The sequence below is a fragment of the Dasypus novemcinctus genome, chromosome 6 (assembly GCF_030445035.2).
Source record: "Dasypus novemcinctus isolate mDasNov1 chromosome 6, mDasNov1.1.hap2, whole genome shotgun sequence".
Classification (NCBI taxonomy): Eukaryota; Metazoa; Chordata; class Mammalia; order Cingulata; family Dasypodidae; genus Dasypus; species Dasypus novemcinctus.
The window spans coordinates 48,272,207-48,289,642 of NC_080678.1; the positions used below are offsets into that span (position 1 = coordinate 48,272,207).

Below are 17,436 nucleotides of genomic sequence, written 5' to 3' on the forward strand. Positions count from 1 at the left end.
TATTTCTTCTCGTTTCCTAGATTTAATGAATGTTTTATAAGTGAATACTGTTACCTTCAGCAAATAATAGTTTTCCATTTTCATCTGGAGAATTTATGTGGAAAATGAGAACTCTTTTGTAGGCTGGTCTCAAGGACCAGTGTTTCTCCACATGACAAGTCCTATATAATTTATTTTTGTTAATAAGATTTTGGAAAAACATATTGTTGAAAATGTAATAGACTTACAGCTTGGGCACAGTATAGATCTTGAGAAAAATGTAATGAACTGGAGGAAGAAAGTAAACATTTAAATGTCAGCATCTTCAAAATGCAGTAGGGTGATTTATTTTCTCTTGAATGATATGTGAGGCAGCAATATTTCATAGTAGGCAGTGTTTTTCTGAATTCATGGTGATTGGACAGTTTTTTTAGGTAGACCTTGGCTTATATCTAGGAAGAATCATTGATTTTATTTTTAATTAGTATACTTTTACCCGAAGTTGAATAGACAATCATTTTTATATGTGATGTTTCTTGATAACATAATTCAGCAACCTTGATTACATTAGATATGTCTTTGCAAAGATAAAGCATTTAACTTAAGCATTATAGACTTATTTTGTTACCATTTCCTTATCTAAGAAAATGTCATTGGCCTATAAAATTGAAGCTTAAAAAACAGTTTTAAGATACATTGTATGTCTTTTGGAGGAGGAAGCATTTGATCCACCTATATTATGGTTAAAAGAAGTTTATTTAACTTTTTTCCTTATTAGGATCCAACTCAGAAAAAGATGGAATGCACCATACTGTCACCAAGCACAGAGGTATAATTACACTCTATAGGCATCAGAAAGCTGCTTTTGCTATTACAAGTAGGCGAGGTCCTACCCCTAAGGCAGTAAAAGCTCAAATTGCAGATCTTCCTGCAGGAAGTAGTGGAAATATCCTTGTTGAACTTGATGAGGTAAATAGTTTTTTCTTTTAAATGCTATGATTTATAAATAAATAAATTACTAACTCTGGCTCAGAGAGTGAGAGCTGAAGTTTTTATGTCAGCTTCATAACTGTATTTTTAAGTGAAAGGACTGCTGGGGTTAATAAGCTTTTGGAGTACTCCAACAACATGATCCAGAAAAACTGAAAACTTCTTCAAATTTCTCGTGCTTATAATTTTTACCAGCTTAACTTTATCTTCTTAGGCAAGAAACCCTCTTGTTGGTAGGTAAAATAACTCGCTGTCATAGCAGTGACTCCAGAGAGGATGTTAAATAATAAAAGCTAACTTTCTCCCAGTCCTATCAGTGTCAGGAATTCCTCTTGGTAGTCAGTTGGTAAGTTTTAAAATATCAAATAATTGTCACCCACTTGACTTAATCACCCTGGAATTTATTAAATGTGTGGTATGAAATTGGGATCTAAACTTAAACTTACTTTTCCATATGAACAGCCAGTTTTCCACTTAGCAAAGCCTTTTCTCCTGATATATAGACATCTTAATTAAATCATATATCATGCTTCTTTTATGTGGGGATCCTTTTGGGCTTTCTATTCTGTTCTAATTTGTCGGCTTGTGCTACACTAGAGTCTTTAAAGATGAACAATATGCAATGATCAAAAAACGGTTTGGTTTTGAAAATCATTTAAGTACATTTTAAGAATGAAATGAATCTTCTAGCTAGCTCTTTCACTGCAAGACCTAAGAAATTATCTGGGTTTGGCAGTAAGCTATTAATGCTAAACGACATGCTCAATGTATTTCTGTAAAATATAACTATTTTAAACTTCTTTTTAAGATTAAAAATCTTAGTTTATTATCTATATTTCTTTTAAACACCTCTGAATGAGTACTTTTTTACTGTCTATATCTCCCCTTAATTTAATCATGATTTTATGATGAGTTTTACGTTTATAACTATGTTTACATACTCCACTTGAGAACAATTTTACAAGTACCTTTTTCTTCTGGAACAGTTTTATGGGCTATAATTACTACTGAATAAGAAATTGTTAGCTTAAACAGATGGTCTTATGTTATTCCTTATGTGAATATAAATAGGGAGAGATCATTTTATCTCCCTGTCTTCTTTCTAGCTGGTAAGTTCCTTTGGGGTAGGGAGAAGAAGAAAAAAACATAACACTTAGGTCTATCTCCATCAACAGCACATATCCTTCTATTCCTCACTCTGAACTCATAGTATTTTATTTTGGATACAAAAATCTAGTTAAGAGTTCTGTGCCCATTTAAATTTAATTATTGGGAAGCAGATGTAGCTCAGTGTTGTGTGCCTGCTTCCCATGTAAGATTTCCTGGGTTTAATCCCCAGTGCCTCCTTAAAAAACACATACAAAATAAATAAAATTTAAAAAATAAATTTAATTATTGAAAAATGTTTATAGTTATGATAAATATGTGATAAATATAGTGGCTGAATTGGATAATGTTAACATTATGAATTCTTAAATAGTGTCTTTTAAATTCTCTTGATTATTTCAAATGCATTTTGTTTTTTTTTCTGAAATTCTCTTTTCAACGAACATTGAATTTAGGCCCAGAAGCCTTACCTGGTACAACGGAGAGGAGCTGAATTTGCCTTGACAACAATAGTGAAACATTTTGGTGGTGAAATGGCAGTGAAGTTGCCACATCTCTGGGATGCTATGGTTGGCCCATTGCGGAATACAATTGACACAAATAATTTTGGTGTGTACAAAGTTTTGTTTTGTTTTAATTTCAGTGGATGTTGGATATATCCTGTAAAATAAAAATGCCTACACTTACTTATCCCAAACCAGCCTGGTAAGTTTTTAAATGTAAGATTTTTAAAAACACTAATTTTTATTTATTTTCATGTCATTCTATATATTTTACTTTTTATTTTTTTATTGCATATTTGGAAAGAGGTACTTGAAATTTATCATTATGTTAAATGATTTTTTGGTTGTTTTAAGTACAGTACCCCAGCACTTAAATTAAGGGCATGGCACTTAATTTTACATTATAAAGCAAAATATGCTCTCCAGTGTTAGATTGAGAGATAGTAAAAATGTTTATGGTCTCTGGATTTTGAAAAATTATATGCAAAGTGCTATGGACTTAACACAATATATTTTAATAGATGGAAAGTCCCTCCTGGAAAAGGGAGATAGCCCTGCACAAGAATTGGTGAATTCTCTGCAAGTGTTTGAAACAGCAGCAGCTTCAATGGATTCTGAACTTCATCCCTTGGTAACTAACTAAAGCAAGTGTAGTATTTCTTCTAATACAATAGGTGGTCTTAAAAAGTCTTGAGGCTTGAAAAATGCACCTCTGGTATCATCTCTAGTAATTGCATTTTCTTTTATATAGTATAACTAGATCTCTCCTTTAATGACAGCACAATTCTTTTGTGTGCTTTGAGGTAGAGCTGGGTTCATGAATGATAGAAAACCTTCTCTGAGACTCAGAAATATGGGCCAGTGGGGACAGGACTCTGATAACATAGGAGTCAGGAGTGACTAGGGAAGAAAGCCACAGCCTCCATTTTTATCCAGCTTTACAATCTTAATAATACAGTTTGCAAGAAAGGGAGAACACAGGTAGTAAAACATATTTCCAAAGTGAGTATAAAAGTAAATAGAAGTCATCTTCTAAGATGAAATAACTCAGTGGTAAAGATAGAATACTGGTTTGTGACTTTTGTTTCTAAGAATACTTCTTACAAAAGAATTGGGACAGAGGGTGTAGGAAAAATGGACTGAAGAATTATTTGGTTTTTCCAGAGACAAGTATATTATTATTTCCGTACTTCTGAAATAGGAAGATCTGCCATATATAATGTAAAGGCTATAAGCTCCAATTCTCTAATATAAGAAGGAAAATCTAGGAGAGATTAGAGAAAAATGATTTTTTTTTCTGTTTAATAAACCATGTGCTTTTACTTGTTAAAATTTTGCTAATTTATCACTAATAAAGAAGACACAGAATCTATCCATGTGTTTTTATCTTTGGTTATCAACATGCATTCAGCTGAGCTATGAGACTAGTCTGATTGCTAAGCAGGTATCTGGATCTCAGCAACATTAATGCTGGTGTTCCATGCAACTGACATTTAATAATGGGGTATGTCATGGCATAATCACAATGCCTATGATAAGCCAGTAAGTTAATATGAAAAATACCTACCCAAGTATGGTGCCTAGAACAAAATCAGGAATATTCTACTCAAAGAATAAAATGTATGTACCTAAACCAAACCTAGTGTTACCAGGTTTGGAGGGGACTGGTGATATGTGGTGCCATTTTCCCAGCCTCAGTAAGAAAATATAACAATTGCCTTTTGACATGTTGCCCTTAAATTTCGAGTATTCCTGGATGCCTGAGAGGGTAATGAATAAGGAAGAAATTCTTGACCTTTTCTTTGTTTTCATAAAAGAAAATCCATAAGTCTGGATCTAGATTAATTTTCTATTGAGGCTATTTTGAGAGTCATGTTTTGAGGTAATTGGAAATATTCTTGGATTTGGAGTCACTTAGAATATTGAGAACGTCTCTTAGTATTGGCTGTTACAGTTATATTTTAAATACCAGGTTCCCTAATGAGTATTCTTATTGCTTTAAACTTTGTTTTTAGTTGGTACAGCATTTGCCTCATCTTTATATGTGCCTTCAATACCCCAGCACTGCAGTGAGACACATGGCTGCTCGTTGTGTAGGTATCATGAGCAAAATAGCTACTATGGAAACAATGAATATTTTTTTGGAGAAGGTTCTTCCATGGCTGGGAGCAATTGATGACAATATCAAACAAGAGGGTGCAATTGAAGCACTTGCCTGTATCCTTTCTGTTTTCACAAAACTATTCAGAAATTATACTAATTTTATTTTAGGGTGACTTTTTAATAACATTTTATTATAAAAATTTTCCCATGGAAAATTTGAAGTTACTGTTAATCTTGAGATCTTTTTAATAGGCAAAAATAATTTTATGTACTTTATGAATTATATACTTTTTTGGCAACTAATCTGTATATTTGGCTTATAGTCAATGCTAATTAATAGTAATCAGGTACTATATAGATAGATAGTCCCCATATTATAAACATGTGTTTCCATACTCTGGGAGGAAGATCAAAATATACTAGATAGTAGAAATAAACAGGCAGGCCCCCTGCTAAGGGTATGACAGTCACTGAGATTCTTTAACTTGAAACATCTAAAAGATATTTCTAAGACCAGGAAAGATGGTTGACAAACATCAGTAGAAACTTTATGGCTCAAAGATGGTAAAGATCACACGAGGACTGAGCTTATTGGAGTCTCCATGTCCAATTTGTAATTTGTCTAAGATCCTGAATTTGGAAATTCTTTACTTACAGTGTGACTTACTTTATTTTGACATTGTAATTCTTGAAGCTTGTAGAAATATCTTATGAAAAAATTTTAATTAGTAAAATTTCCCAAATTAAAAACACCATATTATTAAGAGCTTCAGTGTGCAAATACTGCTATAAATGAATCACAGACCCTAAAGGACAGTTTCTTCCCTCATAATACAGATGAAAAAACTAAAACCTGTTTTGAAATTCAGAATTTTGTGTATCTGTTTGGGAAAACATCTATGTCAGAACCCTTTGGAAAATTTCCTTAATCACTTATTCAGGTGTTATGGAACAGCTGGATGTTGGCATTGTTCCATATATTGTTCTTTTAGTTGTGCCTGTGTTGGGAAGAATGAGTGATCAGACAGACAGTGTAAGATTCATGGCTACGCAGTGCTTTGCAACGCTAATTAGACTCATGCCACTCGAGGTAAGTTGAAGACACTTGGTATATGTACTTAATGTTTTCTATAACTTCATAATAGTTGCTAATTCTTTTCAAAGAATATGTTGGGAAAAAGACATTATTTGAAAAGGTTTACAATGTAAGCATTGAGACTTTTATGTTTTAATAAGTACTTTTTTCCCTTTTTTTAAAACAGTTTTAATATAATAACCTTTTGTAACTTTTAAAAATAGAATTTACTGTTTAGAGCATTTTTAGACTTAAAGAAGAATTGATTAGAAAGTACAAAGAGTTGCTATATAGTCCCTCTTCCCTCACATAGTTTCCTTTGTTACTAACATCTTGCATTAGCAGGGTACGTTTGTTACAATTATGAACCAATATTGATACATTAATTTACATTAGAATTTACTCTGTGTTATACTATACAGTTCGGTGAGTTTTGACAAATGCATAATGTCATCTATTCACAAGTTACAGTATCATAGTAAGCAGTTTCTCTGCTCTAAAAATTCTTTGTGTTCCACCTATTCATCCCTCCCTCCACCAAAGCCCTTGGCAACTGTTTTTGTTGTTGTTGTTGTTTTAATTTTAGTAACATACATACAACCTAGAATTTTCCCTCTTAATCACATTCAGATATATAATTCATTGATGTTAACATTCAGAATGTTGTGCGGCTATCACCCCTACTTATTACCACAACTTTTCCATCACCCTCATCAGAAATTCTTTTTTTTATTTTAAGATTTATTTTTACTTATTTCTCTCCCCTTCTCTCCCCCCCGCCCCTGCCCCAGTTGTCTGTTCTCTGTGTCCATTTGCTGTGTGTTCTTTTTTTCCGCTTCTGTTGTTGTTAGCGGCACGGGAATCTGTGTCTCTTTTAGTTGCATCATCTTGTTGTGTCAGCTCTCCGTGTGTGTGGCGCCATTCCTGGGCAGGCTGCGCTTTCTTTCACGCTGGGCGGCTTTCCTTACGGGGCGCACTCCTTGGCGTAGGGCTCCCCTATGCGGGGGACACCCCTGCGTGGCAGGGCACTCCTTGCGTGCATCAGCACTGCGCATGGGCCAGCTGCACACGGGTCAAGGAGGCCCGGGGTTTGAACCGCGGACTTCCCATGTGGTAGACGGACGCCCTAACCACTGGGCCAGGTCTGCCGCCCATCAGAAATTCTTTACCAATTAAGCTTTAACTTCCCCTTTTCTAGCCCTTCCCAGCTCCTGGTAACCTGTGTTCTAGTTTCTGACTCTATGAATTTGTTTATTCTCACTGTTTCATATCAATGACATGATAAGCTATTTATTCTTTGTGTCTGACTTATTTCACTCAATATGAGGTATTCATGGTATTCAAGGTTGGTGTACGGTATCACAGGCATTACAACCTTGTTCCTTTTCACAACCACACAATATTCCATTGTATGTATATATCACATTTTGCTTCTCCATTCATCAGTTGATGGGCACTTGAGCTGCTTCTATCTTTTGGCAATTGGGAATAATACCATTATGAACGTTAATATGCAAGTATCTGTTCAAGTCCCTGCTTTCAGTTCTTTTGAGTATATATCCAGAAGTGGGACTGCCAGATCTTGTAGTTATTCTATACTTAATTTTCTGAGGAACCACCAAACTATTTTCCACAGTGGCTACACCATTTTACATCATTTCTTTTTGTCACTTTTTTTTAAGTAGGTATGGGGATTGAACCCAGGACCTCCTCTATGGGAAGCAGGCACTCAAATACTGAATACAACCACTCCCCTTTTGTCACCATTTTTTATTTAAATGTAAGAAGAAATCATAAATTATCATTCCTAAAAGAGTAATAATTCATTGATTCTGCTCTAAAATACAAAAATAGGGCAGCAGACTTGGCCCAGTGGTTAGGGCGTCCATCTACCACATGGGAGGCCTCCTTGACCCGTGTGGAGCTGGCCCATATGCAGTGCTGATGCACGCAAGGAGTGCTGTGCCTCACAGGGGTGTCCCCCGTGTAGGGGAGCCGCCCAGCGCAAAAGAAAGTGCAGCCTGCTCAGGAATGGTGCCGTGCACACGGAGAGCTGACACAACAAGATGATACAACAAAAAGAAACACAGATTCCCGTGCCGCTGACAACAACAGAAGCGGACAAAGAAGACGCAGCAAATAGACACAGAGAACAGACAACCGGGGTGGGGGAGGAGAGAAATAAATAAATAATTCTTTAAAAATAAAAAATAAAATAAAATACAAAAATATTAAGTTCCTAAGTTTCTCTGATAATATCTAAGTAAAAAATCTGGGTTGGAAATTTTTTGTTACATATATTACCATAATTAAAACAAAGCAAAAAAATTAGAGTTAGCACTGAATATGTATGTTTAGTCAAGAATATTCCACACTATGTATGGAGAGTGGATGTAGCTCAGTGGTTGAGCACCTGTTTTCCATATATGAGGTCCTGCATTCAATCTTCGATCCCTCCTTAAAAAAAAAAAGAAACAAGGAAGATGAACAGACACAGCATGTGCAGATAATGAGGGGCTAGGGAGAAAAATAAAAGTAAATGTTTTTTAAAAATTTAAAACCTCATAAATATCAGTGAGCAGTTTGATAGCAGACATATAGTATTTCTGAAAGATGGTTTTTAAAATCCTTGGTGTGGTTTTTCAGTGGCCCTAATGGTTTATAATCAGTGTCCAAAATTCTTCTGGGGATGATAATAAAAGCCATTGATTGTGCACTTTGGATGGATTGAATGGTATATGACTATATCTCAATAAAACTGCTTTAAAAAAGAAAAAAACCCTAGTTGTCAGTTCCCAGAACTGTTTTTCTTTCCTAGGTCTTATGTAATTCCTTTAACTCTAGGGCTTTTTTTTAAAAGAGTTAATAGTTTATTTAGTAGGCAAGTAAAGATACTAACTTGAGGCTTTTTAAAAATCCAGTGTCATCTCTTACCTGGTTTACTGCAGTATCTTCCTAACTGGACTCCCTCCTTTTAACCAGACCCATATCAAGACTGATTTCAACACAGCAGCCAGGGTGATCTGTTAAAATATGTTAAATCATATCACAAACTCTGCATACTTCTCCATTCCATTTACTATAAAAGCCAATGTCCTTACAGCGGCCTAAAAGACTTTCCGTGTTTTGGCTCTGTTAGTGCTTTGATCTCTTCTTCTACCATGCTTACCTTAGTCACTCAGCTTTAGGCATTCTGGCTTCCTGATGAGTCTTCCCCCCTCCCTCCTGCCTTTTGCCTCCTGCCTCAGGGCCTTAGCACTGGCTCTTCCTTCTGCCCTGAACACTTTACACCAAGCATATGTTTTTTGTTTTTCTAAAGCAATTTTATTGAGATGCATTCACAAACCATACAATCTATCTAAAGTGTACAATCAAAAACAAGAAAAAAGAACAAATTTTATACTAACTGAAAGAAACCAGACACACAATACTATATATTGTATGATTCCGTTTATACTCCTGAGCCTTTTATCCTTTTATCTGTGAAATGAATAGGTTATGCTTAGTCCTAGTGAGCCTTTTTAGTTTTGGAATCAGTGCATAATGAGTAGCTATCATGTGATTTTTGATCATAGGAGTGGATGATGAAAGCAATGTTTTAGGAAAATTGCTCTAAAAGCTATTTGTGAAATAGAATGGAAAGTGTCCCAAAACAGATACCAGATCCACTGTGATGTGCTAAGGGTATAGACAACAGTGGTAGCAGTAGGCATTCAGAGGGTTGTTTGTTTTTTAAGGCAGAATAACAGTATGATTGGCAAAAGAAAGAAATTTTGAACTTTTAGAGGTTGCAAAAAGATTGTAAGGTTCCCTTTGATAGATTTGAATATTAAAAGAATATGACACTGTTTTGCTTATATAGGCAGACTCATGTTACTAAAGTGAATGATTATGATACTAGTTTTGCTCTAGCCATGATGGGGAAAAAAGATATGATATATCCTCCAATCTTAGCTAGAAAACTGGATAAAATATATCAAACAACAGTTTTCAGACTATTGGACAACAGGCAGTAGGGCTAGTGATCCATGAGAGAATGGAAACCAACGAAGTGCGCTAGCTTACTGCCTGGGATAAGTTTCCAGGACGTAGGACAAGGAGGGAAATCCAAACAGAGCCTAGCAGTCTTGCTGAACTGAAGAGTCAGAGTTCAGAGTTTTGGAAGCGTAAGATGACTAAAATTTGCAAGACAGAGTACTGAAGAGAGGAGGTAGCTATAGAGAGAGAAAGCTTCAGATGTCTGCACAGAGGTCTCCTCGTCTTTGGCTTCTCATACACATTCATCTGTTCATGTGTTCAAGAAGACTTGAGGGAAGCGGACTTGGCCCAATGGATAGGGTGTCCGCCTACCACATGGGAGGTCTGCAGTTCATACCCTGGGCTGGTCCATGCACAGTGCTGATGCACCCTCATGCCACACAGGGGTGTCCCTGCACAGGGGAGCCCCGCGCGCAGGGAGTGCGCCCCGTAAGGAGAGCCACCCACCACGAAAGAAAGTGCAGCCTACCCAAGAATGGTGCTGCACACATGGAGAGCTGACACAACAAGATGACGCAACAAAAAGAAACACAGGTTCCCGGTGCTGCTGATAAGGATAGAAGTGGTAACAGAAGAACACACAGCGAATGGACACAGAGAGCAGACAATGGGGGTGGGGCAGGGAAGGGGAGAGAAATAAATAAAAAATAAATCATCTTTTTAAAAAAAGAAGACTTTTGAGGCTGAGGAAAGAAATACCAGAAAGGAGTAGGTAGAATGATTCCCAGAGCTCCCAGAGGGCCTGTGGAATCGTTTGTGTCCCATCAAGCAGAGTAGAAAGGCCTTCTACCCCACGGGACATCGGGTAGAATCCTCAAAAGTATACTGCTTTAGTAGTAGGACCAAATTAGCCTTTGACTAAAGACTGAACTGGATCCCCCTTAACAAAGGCTAAAAACAAACCTTAAAAGGGTCGAATTGATTACAAGTAGCTTGACCGTGTTCCTGAAAAAAGCCTCCAAGTATTTGAAGGAATAAAAACAATCCACTATAAAATCAGTCATTTTACAACAGTGTAAAATTTACCATGTTTGGCATCCAACCAGAAAATTAGTGGGCATGAAAATATGTTCAGTAACCAGGAGAGTTAATGCAAAGTTGGTATAGGGTTTCTGTTTGGGAAGATGGGAAAGTTTTAGTAATAGTAGGTAATAAAGGTACCATAACATAGTATATGTGATTAGTCCCACTGAATGGTATGCTTGGGTGTGGTTGAGATGGGAAAGTTTATGTTGTATATATGTGCCCACAATGAAAAAAAAAAGGAAGAGGAACTAAAGAGACAGTGACAACTAAAGATAATACATGATTCTGGAAAGGACCTGTCAAGGGAGATGAGAAGGCTCATTGGGTCATTATTGGGACATATGGAAAGAAAATGGAATAACGATTGTAAACTGTATTTCAGTGTTAAATTTCTTGAACTTTATAACTGCCATTAAGGGGGTTGTGTAGCAGTTTGATATGGTTATGAATTCCAAAAATAGATGTTGGAGTACGTTTGTAATCTGATCTGTACCTGGGCATGATTGAATTATGATTATGGTATTGAGTCCCACCCACCAAGGGTGGGGACCTTGGTGGGTGGGGACTCACCAATAAAAGGCATGGCAAAGAACAGAGTTGAGGGTTTCTGATGTTGGAGTTTGATGCTAAAGACTAAGCTGGAGCCCTGGGTAGTAAACTCACAAAGGAAAGAGAAGCCAGCCCCAGAAAGAAAGGAACCATGAACCCAGAGAAAAGCAAGCCCCAGGAACGTAGGAACCCAGGAAGCCTGAACCCTTACAGATGTTGGCAGCGATCTTGATCCAAATAGACTTTGGTGAAGGAAGTAATTTATGCTTTATGGCCTGATATCTGTAGGCTCCTACCTCAAATAAATACCCTTTATAAAAACCAACCCATTTCTGGTATTTTTCATCAGCACCCCTTTGGCTTACTAATACAGGCTGCATAAATGAATATCTTTGCTCTTAGGAAATGTACATGGCAGTACTAAGGGGTCAAGGAACATGATATATAAAACCCATACTTAAATGTACAGAAAATGGGTTGATAGATGGATAGATAGATAGAATAATTGATAGGTAGATACTGATAACAGCAAATATGACTAAATGTTAAAATTGGTTTATCTGGGGGAATAGGAGAATATTGGACTTCTGTATGTGGTTTGTATTATTTGTAAACTGTCCTGTAAGCTTGCGAGTATTTTAAAATATTAAGTTTCTTAAAAAATGCGTTCCATATAGTCAAGAAGATAGAGAATATGAGTGTGATGAGAAAAATTGAAAATAGAAAAAAGACCCAAATTCAACTTCTAGAAATGAAAAATACAGTAACAAATTAAGAGACATTGGATGAGATTAATAGCAGATTAGATGCTGCAGAAAAAAATGAATTTGAAGACAGAAAAAAAATGCTATGCAAGTTCATGTTTCATTTTATCATGACTTCCTCTGTTAAGTCTTTATAGAAAGACTCATGTAATTTTCTGAAATAAATACTATCAAGAAATCAGGGGAAGCAGCTGTGGCTCAATCAGGTGGACTCCTGTCTACCATATGGAAGGCCCTGGGTTCACATCCTGGGGCCTCCTTTTGAAGGCAGGCTTGCCTGCATGCTGCGGAGAGCCACCTGGCCCACAAGCTCCACAGAGAGCCAACTCAGCAAGATGACACAACAAAAAGGGAGACCAGCAAAAAACTCAGAAGAGCGCAGCAACAGACACAGAGCAGACAGCAAGCAAGCCACAAGGGAGGGAGGGGAAATAAATAAAAATAAATACACAGAAGAACGCACAGCAAATGGACAAAGAGAGCAGGCAGCATGCAAAAAGCTGCAGGGGGTGGGGGGGAATTAAAAAAAAAGATCTGCAAATAGCAACCAGTGATTTTTACAGAAGCTCTAATTACCTGCACTGTTACAAACTCTTGCTTATTTTGTAGGAATTGAGAGTGAGGAACACACTTAGGGGTTCCTGCCATTGAGCAAAATTTTTATGACTTTTGAGCTTAGGATTTCATTCATAGGCAATAGACTTAAAATATGTTTTTTATGTCTAGTTGTCATTTATTAAAAATTCCATGAGGATAAATGTTGAAAGATTTTGTTATTTGAAAAGCATTGTACATAAAGGCTTCATTTTGATGATTATACTGTTAGTGGTTAAAATCTTATTTTTGTTCTTAATAGATAAACCTGTTAAACCTAAAATAATTTACTCCCTGCTCATTTTGAAGACTCAGTGTATCTAATTCCCTTCCTTGCTACTATTTCTAGTCTTATATGGAATATATATTTTAATTAAATTTAATTGAAACTGTTTTCAGAATTGTATATTTCTAACTTTAGAGATATCTTAGGGCAGTAGTTCTCAAACGTTTTTATCACTGGAATCCTTTTACACTATTAAAAATTGAGAACCCAAATAGCTTCTCTTTATTATATTTTCTGTAATAGAAATGAAAATGGAGAAATTTAGGAACATTTAATTCATTTAAATAACAATAAACCCATTATTTGTTACCATAAGTAACGTGTTTTTGTTTTTGTTTTTAAGATTTATTTTATTTATTTCTCTCCCCTTATGCCCCGTCCCAGTTGTCTGTTCTCTGTGTCCATTTCCTGCATGTTCTTCTTTGTCCACTTCTGTTGTCAGCGGCATGGGAATCTGTGTTCCTTTTTGTTGTGTCAGCTCTCCACGTGTACGGCGCCATTCCTGGGCAGGCTGCACTTTCTTTCGCATTGGGCGGCTCTCCTTACGGGACGCATTCCTTGTGCGTGGGGCTCTCCTACGCAGGGGGCACCCCTGTGTAGCACGGCACTCCTTGTGCGCATCAGCGCTGCGCATGGGCCAGCTCCACATGGGTCAAGGAGGCCCGCGGACCTCCAATGTGGTATATGGATGCCCTATCCACTGGGCCAAGTCCACTTCCCCTAAGTAACATTTTTTTATGGAAAAAAAAAAACTACACAAAATAAATTACTGAGACAAGTGGCATTGTTTTATATTTTTGCAAACCTCTTTTAGGTCTGGCTGTATAGTAGATACTGGGTCCTCATATTTACTTGGATATTCACTCCGTTATTTTGGTTCAGACAGATGAAGAAAATTCAACCTTGAGAGAAATGTAGTTGGAAAAGGGAGCCTTTTAAAATAATTAGGGATATTCTTCTATCTGAATGCAGACCAACACTTGAGAAGAAGTTTGTTAAATGTTACTTGCCGTTAAGAATCTAAAATCCTATTAGTCATGTTTTCATACTCTTGCATTATAAGTCATTGGTATATATTGTACTTTTGAATGGATTCTTAACCAATTTTTTAATATTTTGTGTTCATCATTTGGAAAATACTGGTTCATTGTATTATGTGGGTATTCCAAAGTTGACATATTTCATACAATATTTTTTAAAAGTCACATTCATTATTATCACCCAAAGGAACTTTTTAAATATTGGAAAACTGTCAAACGCACAATTCTGAGTTTCTCTTGAACATTTGATTTTTATCATTGGCAACAATATGTCCGTTGTTTTCATTGAAGTGACAGGTTCCACTTTGTTCATTTGTGTGAAAATGTTAGCCAAATAACCATGTTGTAATAACCATAATTTGTCATTCCTAGTGAAAGGACTGTTCCGTGAAAAAGGGCTAGTTCAACTTGCAATTTAAACAGTCTCACAAGTGCTTTTCCTCAAGACTTTGTACTTGGATATGTGGTAGAATTACTTCAGGTGTACTTCACTTTTTTTTTTTTTTTTTAACTGCTAGTGCACAGCTGTGAAGAATACAGCAACTTCTAGTACATTTTGATGCCTTCGCCTTGATTCTTGCTGAGGCATCAGCAGTTTTGCTCACCATTACTTTTACACGTTTGGTGTAAATGTCAATAGTGAAAAGATAAATAATGTCCTAATTTTATTATACAAATTTACTTCTTTATCAAAGAATACATTGTATGGGAAAATTAATTTGTAGCTGTATTCTTTAAAATACCTTATATGTGTTTTTAGTAGTCTCATTATAGGACTTTGACACCTGTCAGATTCTTTAAACTCTACTTGTTTGCCTTTAAAGTTACACTATTTTGAATGACTTTCTGCTAATAAGACTTTTTTTGATGTCTTGAAATTATTTGCTACTTCTGAGGATGAAAATTGAATTATGAGTAAGTAGTTTTAATATACATTTTAAAAATCACTTTAGGCGGGCATTCCCAATCCTCCAAATATGTCTGAAGAATTAATCCAATTGAAAGCCAAGGAGCGGCACTTTCTGGAGCAATTGCTAGATGGGAAAAAATTAGAAAATTACAAAATTCCGGTACCAATCAATGCTGAACTCAGAAAATACCAGCAGGTAAAGTTTTTACTTATCTTGTAAATATGAATAATGGATAATTTAGTAGAATCTTGTATTTGGTGTCTTATACCCAGTTATTTTTCTTTTGCCTGTGAAAATACAGATTTCTGGTTTGTGCAAATGTGTTTTCTACAACTAAAAAAATGTATGATCTGTTCTCATTTATAATTTTTCTCTCACTCCCCAACCTTATAGGATGGAGTGAACTGGTTAGCATTTCTTAATAAGTATAAACTTCATGGAATTCTGTGTGATGACATGGGTTTAGGAAAAACTTTACAGTCCATCTGCATTTTAGCAGGAGATCATTGTCACAGGTAATTTAAAATATTCTAAAATAAGGCTTCCAGATTCTGAGAAATATAAACATTCTGGTTAATTTATTGTTTTGCTGTTATAAAGGGCTCAGGAATATGCAAGATCGAAATTGGCAGAATGTATGCCACTTCCTTCCTTGGTGGTTTGTCCACCAACATTAACAGGTCATTGGGTGGATGAAGTAGGTAAATTTTGCTCCAGAGAATATCTCAATCCATTGCACTATACTGGACCTCCCACTGAAAGAATAAGGTAAGGGCTTTACAACCAAAAACATGTTTAATCTTTTATTTAAGAAGTTAGAATAAAATTTATTAAAAGTGAAATGAATGTTCTAGTTAGTTTTTTTGGTTATAAGACAGAAACTTATTCAACTTATTTAAGAACAGTGAGTGTACATTATAAAAATATGTTATAAAAATTTAATGACATCAGCCATTGCACAATACTTGGTCTTGAGTTTTAGTACTGGAAAACTTCTTGGGAACCATGTGATCATCTCTGCTTCTCTTGGCCATTCTGTTTTCATTCTCTATCCAATTCCATAAGAATTCTTCTTCACCCCACCCCTGACTCTCTTCCCCTTCTTCCCTCTCAAATCCAGTTCATAATGGCGCTCCATCTATCATGTCAGTATTCGGTGTGTTTAGGTTGACCTCCTCCCTATTAACTAAAATATCTGTTATGTTCCTAAATAAATTTTGGAGATTGGAAACTCAATGATTTCAATTCATCTTTTAAAATTTGTGTAGTTGTAGGTTGCAGATTTTTCCATAGATTTGATGCCATTTTTCATTAAAAATTAACTAATATGTTTTGAGCACTTACTGTCCATGCAGTATTCAAAGTACTTTTACATTTATGTAAAATTGCGTGTTGTGTGTGATCACAATAACCTTATGAGGTATAAATACTATTATTATTCCCATTTTCATTGGGACCTGGTCCAAATTCACTTAGCTAGTTAAATGGGTTGGGTGAGGATGTGAATGCAAACAGCACAATAACCTTCATTCATTACCAGTTTACTCTAGTACCTCTTAGTTAGAATTTGTTCATTTGCAGATAATGGAAAATTGGCACAAATAGGGTAAACAAATAGTAAATTCATTAGCTGCTTTAATTGGGAATTGCAGGTGTGAATTCTTCAAACAGAGCTGTATTGCCCTCACTAACTCTTCCTCTCCATTACTTACACTGTTTATTTTTGCTGGACTTCGATTTGTGGATGAGATGACCATGTCTTCCTAGTGTGGCACCTATGGTAGACAAAGATATTCCTCCCCCATCATGCATATATCAATACCAGGGATAACTGACAGGCCCTGTTTGGGTCATGCTTCCAGACAAGCCACTGTGGTCTTGGAATAAATATTGTGAATGGCTCAAGCTGAATTAAATGTCTCTTCTCTTTGGTGATTATGGGGGCATATTATTGATAGCTCCCCAGGACAAGGTGGAGAAGGAATAGTGCCCTCAAAGAAGAGGTTTTGGCAAATAAAGTTAAGATGTCCACCCCATTTTGAGTCAGGAACCCATCTCTTTTCTAATCAGACTGAATTAGGGCAACATGGCCAAGTCATAAAAGAATGGCTTTTAGGTAGCAGGGAGTCATGGATATAGTAGAGTAAGCAGAAGAAAATATTCAGCATAGAAGGCAGATTGAGAGCATTTTATATGATGGGTAGCTAAAGCTTCCCCTTCAGAAATTGTCTATATTACAAACTCTTACAGATTCCTTGTTTCATTATTTTATTTATTTTTGAATAAAGGTTACAGCATCAAGTAAAAAGGCACAATCTGATAGTGGCTTCATATGATGTTGTGAGGAATGATATAGATTTCTTTAGGTAAGATTAAATTTTTTTTTTCTTTAGGATGACTTACTATGAAGTTTAAAGATGTTTAATAATGTATTCATATGGCTCGACATAGTAAAATATACTAACATTTTG

The 17,436-nt window shown here is 35.9% G+C and overlaps 1 protein-coding gene across 3 annotated transcripts in view; it reads left to right on the forward strand.

Moving 5' to 3' along the window:
• Window positions 1-17,436, forward strand: part of BTAF1 (B-TFIID TATA-box binding protein associated factor 1) — a 253,521-nt gene that overhangs the window by 110,471 nt on the left and 125,614 nt on the right. For all 3 annotated transcript variants that reach the window (XM_071215766.1, XM_071215765.1, XM_058298768.1), the window contains exons 21-29: window positions 758-948; window positions 2,532-2,685; window positions 3,101-3,210; window positions 4,595-4,796; window positions 5,624-5,772; window positions 15,008-15,160; window positions 15,359-15,480; window positions 15,566-15,733; window positions 17,254-17,331. In XM_071215766.1, the coding sequence (XP_071071867.1) occupies window positions 758-948; window positions 2,532-2,685; window positions 3,101-3,210; window positions 4,595-4,796; window positions 5,624-5,772; window positions 15,008-15,160; window positions 15,359-15,480; window positions 15,566-15,733; window positions 17,254-17,331 (1,327 nt within the window). The remainder of the gene's footprint in view (window positions 1-757; window positions 949-2,531; window positions 2,686-3,100; window positions 3,211-4,594; window positions 4,797-5,623; window positions 5,773-15,007; window positions 15,161-15,358; window positions 15,481-15,565; window positions 15,734-17,253; window positions 17,332-17,436) is intronic.